Source organism: Mus caroli, unplaced genomic scaffold, assembly GCF_978045245.1.
Source record: "Mus caroli unplaced genomic scaffold, Mus_caroli_1 scaffold_8, whole genome shotgun sequence".
Classification (NCBI taxonomy): Eukaryota; Metazoa; Chordata; class Mammalia; order Rodentia; family Muridae; genus Mus; species Mus caroli.
The window spans coordinates 39,649,595-39,656,957 of record NW_028227263.1 but is presented as its reverse complement, the minus strand read 5'-3'; the positions used below and the strand labels follow the sequence as shown (position 1 = coordinate 39,656,957).

The following is a 7,363-nucleotide window of genomic DNA, read 5'->3' as shown; positions in this document are numbered from 1 at the left end:
GATGATTCATCCAATTGCCTCTCACTATTCCTTCTTTAAACAAATTGCTATTTCAATTATTCTTTAATGTTTTTCTCTGACTTAGATGGTATATACACTATTATGCTTTCACATTATCTTCTATCGTGTAGTTGGTGTGAATTTTTAACTTAATTTTTGAGAATTTCAAATACAAATATGTTGGAGATGGGTGCTAATGTTTTGAATCTACATGTCCAGACACCAAAGGACCTGTCTCCAAATGGTTTTAAATTTATCAGTAAAGATGTCAGGGGCTAATGGCTGGACACAGGTGGAACACTGTGAGTGAACAAGGAGAGAATGGAGAGGACTGGGGGAAGAAGAAGAGGTCAAAGTAGTGGCAGGAGATAAAGTCAACCAGCCATGTGAGTTTGTGGGTAAGTGGCCATTGGCCCCTTCCCCAATTGGGTTTGGGGTAGCAGGGGAAGATTTAAGATTTAGGAGTGCCCAGCCTTTGAATTAGCCAAGGAAATTTTAAAATTAACTGGTGTGCATGCCTGTGTGTGTGTTTTCCATTCGCGAATCTGAGACAGCTCCTGGGCAGATGCGCGCACGGGACTTGCTGTGAGCACAAAACCTCACTGCAAGAGATGTCCCCAACACAGTAGACGAGAACCCACTTTTAAAATTATTTGGAGATTCTCAGATGGAATACACACAGAGAATGATACAGCCTGGGAGGGGGTGGTGGGAGAACTGATTTCTCAGTGAGCAGAGCTGAGTCACTTGGCTATAGCTAGCAAAACTAAAACAAAGGAACACAGCCTTGCCAGGGGGAGCCTCCACTAGGAGATGCTGGGGGTTCCTGCTGTGCAACAGGCTGACTGGCTCCCTGAGTGTTAGGAGATAGGCATTGAGACAATAAAGCTGCCTGCCTCCAGCCACCAGATAAAGGATAGAGATTTATAAATTTTATTTAACTGTTTTTAAGGATAGAAAGGAATATACAGATTTTGCCCAAGTCATGTTGGGATTTCCTTCCATGGTTCGAAGGTGATACAAAGAGCTTAAGATGATAGGCAGAGAGCCAGATAGTAGACACAGAGATATTAATCTCCATAGTAGGGAGGATTTAAGTATACATAGATGTATACAATATTGAGGTATTTGATCTTAAAAAATTAGATCAGAGGCAGGGGATAGGGAGCCTAGCCTATCTCAGACAGTAGAAACTTAGGCCTTGAGAATTTATATAAAGAAAGGGACATACTACAATAATCCCTGCAACACAAATACTGTACTTAGATTATTTCCATCTTCACTTTTCTTTTTAGTTTCTCATAGTCTCCCTTTGTCATTAATCAGTTTCCCTAGTAATGGGCTGAATTCCTTCCTTGCTATTTATGAGTCTACTATGCATGGATGCTTTGTTGTTACAAAGAGGCTGATGAATATATTCTGACTACAGCAAACAATTTTGAAATGCTAGTGACAGTATGATTATAAAGATAAAGGGTAGCCAGTCTGTTAGTCTATGTCTTTTTTTGGGGAGTTGAGTCCATTGATATTAAAAGATATCAAGAAAAAGTAATTGTTGCTTCCTATTATTTTTGCTGTTAAAGTTGGCATTCTGTTCTTGTGGGTGTCTTCTTTTAGGTTTGTTGAAGGATTACTTTCTTGCTTTTTCTAGGACGTCCTTGTATTTGTTTTTTTGTTATTATCCTTTGAAGAGCTGGATTTGTCGAAAGATAATGTGTGAATTTGGTTCTGTTGTGGAATTCTTTGGTTTCTCCACCTATGGTAATTGAGAGTTTGGCTGGGCATAGTAGCCTGGGCTGGCATTTGTGTTCCCTTAGTGTCTGTATAACATCTGTCCAGGATCTTCTGGCTTTCATAGTCTCTGGTGAAAAGTCTGGTATAATTCTGATAGAACTGCCTTTATATGTTTCTTGATCTCTTTCTGTTACTGCTTTTAATATGTTATCTTTACTTAGTGCATTTGTTGTTCTGATTATTATGTGTCGGGAGGAAATTTTTTTCTGGTCCAGAAGTTCACCCATTCTAGTTGCTACAAGTTCTAGTTTTAATGTCTTGTTTTTTTTCTGATTTTCAAGGATTGAAAATTTCTAGTGTTTGCTAATATACATTGTCTGTTCATTAAAGGTTGGATGTTTATTGCAGTCTTCATAACAGTTTGCTGATCTCTATTTCTAAATAGGCTACTCAGTTTCTCAGAGTAAGCAGTATTGGCAACAGGCAGTACCCTATATACAGTTTTGCTGAGTCTATAGTTGATGTTTACCATTGTTTCACACTAGAAAGTGTCCTAAGACCAAAATTGTTCCAAATCCATAGTTGATATGTTATTCAGAAGGAATCGGAGAGAGTATATAAATGGATACTTCTTTTCTATAAGCTCCTAGAAATAAGGTCAAGGTCAGAGCCCTCATCTATTGTGCTGGTCTAGGTATATGTTTGGGTCTATCCCACATTAGTTCCCATTGCAGAGGGAACCATGTACAGAACTCTTGTTTCCTTTGACAGTGAAAATTTATTTCCTCAGCATTCTGTTACCTGTAGTTAAAGAAGATATAGAATGGACAGTCTCATTGTCACCAACACAAAAATGTTGGGTCACATTAGGACCACATAGACTTCCAACTCTACTTCCACCTGGGGTCAGCATCAAGTCCTATACTACCTCCTGTGTTGTTCTGGATCTAGACTACTACACAGCTCCAAATAGTACCAGAAAGAGCACATACTATAACTTCCAGAGGGTGAAATGTTGCTTTGCAGCATTCTGCACAAGGCTGGTAAAGAGTTGGTAAGAAGTTTCTCAGTTACTTGAATAACATGCCCCGAAGCCCTACCATGGAATAGGAGATGTGGGATATGACAAGCACTAGTTTATTGCCAAATACCTAGTACTAGATTTCATTCTAAGACCCAATATTAAGGCCTTCTCCCTTTCCACTCAGAGTCCTCCATTATTTCACACTATGTTGTTTGGAATTTTCATGCCTTATTCATTTTATATATGTAGTCTCCATTTGACTGATACATATTTTACCTTCTTGTTCCATGTAATCAGCTCAATCTTCAGTTAGTTTCTCCATGATGCCATTGTCATAAGATTCAACTTTTTCAGTCACCACTCCTAACAATTGTTTTCTGCATTATTCTTTTTAATTGTGATTATAATTTTTTATACCTTATTTGTTCCAGATACCTACTTTTTTATCTCTGTTTAAGCTTTTTCTAAAACAAGTTATAAGTACTCAAACCTACAAAGTATAATTATAATACTAATAACAAAAATGCGAATTTATCAGACACTATAATAGAATGTATTCAATAAGTATGCATTGAGAAAGTTACAGATATAAGCAGTTGAGTTCTATATAAAATGATCAAGAAGAGTCTCAAATTCAAATTCAAAACTAACAGATAAGATGAAAATTATGCATAGATACTTTCACTGTTCTGGCATCTCTGACAGAATGTCTTAAATGAAAACTATTTGAAAAATTGTGGTGCTGTGACAATCAGATTGTCAAGGTTATTGTTTCATTCAATTATTGAAATTCAAAATGGAGCTCCTAAGGAAATATTACAGTTGGAACATTTCTCGAGGCTAAGTATGCCTACAGGGATAACTAGAAAATATCATACACAGGACCTTTTGCAGAATACAATCTTATGACCACACTGTTCAAATTTTCCTTAAGCTTTGTTTCTTGCAGAATATTGATTTCCTTGTCACATTGTAAATGTGTTATTGCTGAACATCCTGTGACTTTGCTTGTACCTCATGCTTCTTTAGGTTTGTTTTCTAGACACTGATGGTGGCTGAAATCATACATCCATGCAATCAAACCTTTTCTCAGGACAGTAAACTTCATAAAATGTCCCTGATGTTCAAATAAGGCATGGCTTGTAATTTTGATATTCATAGTAGTTTTCTTCTACCATATCTTAACATATTTTCTATTAAATTTCTAACATTATTATCTCTGTATTTTTTAATTACTTGTTAGAGGATTCACAACACTCAAGGGAGGTAGAGGAAAGAAATATGATTTATTCATTTTGTGAAGTGTGAGAAAAGAAGGAAGCAAGAGAAAGAATGAATAAAGGTGCTAGAACTATATTGTTAGTTGAAAGGTTTCAAGTACCCTTTACATTTCTGCAGCACCGCCCTTGACTGTGCTCAGTCTTCCAACCAGCTTCCCAAGAGCACCTTTCACATCTTTGTTTCTAAGGCTGTAAATGATTGGATTCAACATGGAAGTCATAACTGAGTAGAACACAGAGACAACCTTATCCTTTTCACTCATTGTCTTGGAGTTGGGTCTCATGTAGGCAAATATTCCAGACCCATAGTAGAGGACCACAACAGTGAGGTGGGACCCACATGTGGAAAAGACCTTGAGCCTTCCCTCCCTTGACTGCATCCGGATAACAGTGGAGATGATGTTCCCATAGGAGACAAGGATGAGTGAGACAGGAGCTAATAGAATTATCACCCCCACTAAAAACAGAGCCATTTCAGCATTATAAGTGTCAGCTGAAGCCAGCTTTAGGAGGGCAGGGGGTTCACAGAAGTAATGATTAATTATATTCTGTCCCTGATAAGGGATACACAGTGTAAATGCACTGTCCACTGAACATGCAAATGCCCCACTGATCCAGGAAACTATAGCCAACTGGCAACAAACCCTCTGAGTCATGATGGTGGAGTAGTGCAAGGGTTTGCAGACAGCAACATACCGGTCATAGGACATAACTGCCAGCAGAGCACACTCAGTGCACCCTGCTAGGAGAAAGACAACTATCTGTATTGAACATCCAATAAAGGAAATGGTTTTCCTTTTTGAAAGGAAGTGGACCAGCATCTGGGGTACAATGCTTGTGGAGAAGCAGAGGTCAGCAAAGGATAAATTTTTGAGGAAAAAGTACATGGGTGTATGAAGTCGAGAGTCAATTTGGATGAGGATTATAATGAGCAGGTTTCCAAATACAGAGAGGAAATAGATGATCAGGAAAATACAGAATAATAAGATTTGTACTTTAGGATTCTCTGAGAGTCCCAGTAGAATAAATTCTACAATATAAGTTTGGTTTCCTCCTCCCATTGATATTTATTCCTGTTTACCTGTTGTCAGAGGAAAAGCAATGTTTTCAGTCCTTGATAAACAAGTGTATAGTGAGCAAATGCATCCTCTTACTGTTTAGCTTCCATCTCTTTTCCACTAGGTTCCAGTTCCTGTAAAAATGCACACTACTTTATCCAGAAAAGCTTTGTTTGTTTGTTTGTTTGTTTGTTTGTTTCATTCTTTTTTTAGAAAGTAATTCACTGTGAAACTCAGGGCTGACCATGGACTCACCAGTCTCCTATTTTGCCTCCTAAATGCTGGAATCTCAAATTTTCTTTACCACATCTAATTACCACATAGATGGTAAGCATATTATTTCCTTGTTTATTCTACTTGATGTATGAACATCATGTGCTATATAGATTTTTGTGTCTAACCCTGGTATCTAAATAAGTGTAGATGAGAATATTACTGTGTAGCTACATAAGAAAAGTACCTTTGGTTACTCTAGGCTTTCAGTTTCAAATCTATCTTTTGGTTCAATTCTGTTTTCGTGTATTAACTGTGTGAAAGTAAAGTAAATTTGTTTTATTAATAAAAGAAGTATTTGGGGCTCTTAGATTTCAAAACACATAGCAGCTCATCAAAAAACATATCAGTAAGATGTTGGTCTGTGTTATAACAGGAAGTTCAAACAAGGATTTAAGCCCAAACAGAGAAAATGCCCACATTACTTCTTGCTTCTCATCTATAGCTATTTTAAACTATAAAACAACTGCTGAAATGACGATTCAATATAAAGGAAGAGAAAGTTTTATGGCTATGCACTGTGTAAACTCTGGTCTGTGAACAATTATTTTAAGTGAAAAAGAGAAAAACAACATGAAACATAAGGTTACATTCTCAAGTAATCCTACATAAACCCAGTGTAATGAGATTCAAGTGTACTAGCCCTAACTTTGTGGGGGAACAAGTCCAGGACTGAGCAGGGAACTTCATCTCCTGAATAGGATCTCACAACCTTATGATAGAATATCTCAGATAAACTTTGACTTTTGTTAGGATCATGAGTTTCTAATTAGATTTGGTTTCAGGATGAGTTTGAGGCTAGCCTTGACTATAAAGTGAGACCATGTCTTGAGAAACAAAAACAAAACAACAACATCAATAAAAATCAAAGTCCTACCCTCTTTCAAAGAATAACAGTATGAGAGGATTTCTGGAATAATAATAATCTTGTTCTTAAAATAGTGTCTAGGTGCATGACTGTAGTCATGACTTAAAATTTCATTCCACTATGCACATATAACTTCTCTGACATCATGTTATACTTTAATAAAGGTTATTTACCCAGATTTATTTATTTACCCTTTTAATATGGGTGCATGTGTGTGAAAGAGAATGTGTATACACTTGTATGTGCATGTGTGTGTGTATGTGCTTGTGTCTGTGTCTGTGTGTATGTCTGTCTGTGTGTGTGTGTGTGTGTGTGTGTGTGTGTGTGTGTGTGTGCAGGTTTCAATGGAGGCCAGAGGAGGTCATTAGGTCCCTGGGGAAAGGGAAAGAACTTCAGTGCTTTCCAAGAGCAGAAAATGATATTAACCACTGATCCATCTCTGTAGCCCTGAGAAGTATATTTTTAAAACTTGCCATTTGGCAACTAGAATTACATTGTTTCAGAACAGAGTACTTTTTGAACAATTATAGTAAATTGTCTAAATAAGCTAACTTTTTTTGACGAGTTATATTATGTTAGTTCTAAAACATTCTGCAATGAAAAAGAAATGTTTTTGGACAGTGAAAAGAGAAAACAGCAATGAGACTAGCGTAAGAAAACACCAAGGGGAGTAGGGGTAAACAAGTGTATGGTGTAACTTATGAGACAGGAACACCTAAGGGACCCATGTGGGAGAGAGGAAGAGGACCAGTAAGAAGGGATCTAGGAGGATAAGAGGATGCTGAGGAATAGATAAAAAAGAACAAAATATAATCACACAAGCACACAAAAAAATGAAGCTCATTATGTTTTATATTCACTTACAAAACTAATAGCAAAATATAAAATAGAAATGGGAATTACCAAAAGGCCATGGTAGGGGTAACTTCAACACTCTTTTGTACATCCTGGCACATGGTCTTCAACCTAGCTTCATCCTTGGAACCAAACCCTATATGCTTCCTTGCTTGTATCAGGCAGCAAAAATGAAGTGTCTTTGCAGTAGCATTCAGTAACATTAGAATAAATTCTAATATAGGGAATTAGATTCCCCAAGGAGGAGATGTGTATTAACAAATAAAATGAA

General features: G+C 37.1%; 1 protein-coding gene across 1 annotated transcript; it reads right to left on the bottom strand.

The window, feature by feature from the left end:
- Positions 1-4,142: 4,142 nt before the first annotated feature.
- On the bottom strand, positions 4,143-5,238 carry LOC147002898 (olfactory receptor 2D3-like). Its single transcript, XM_085842524.1, has one exon. It carries the CDS (start codon positions 5,097-5,099, stop codon positions 4,143-4,145), a length of 957 nt encoding a protein of 318 aa, XP_085698650.1. The 5' UTR covers positions 5,100-5,238.
- Positions 5,239-7,363: the final 2,125 nt, after the last annotated feature.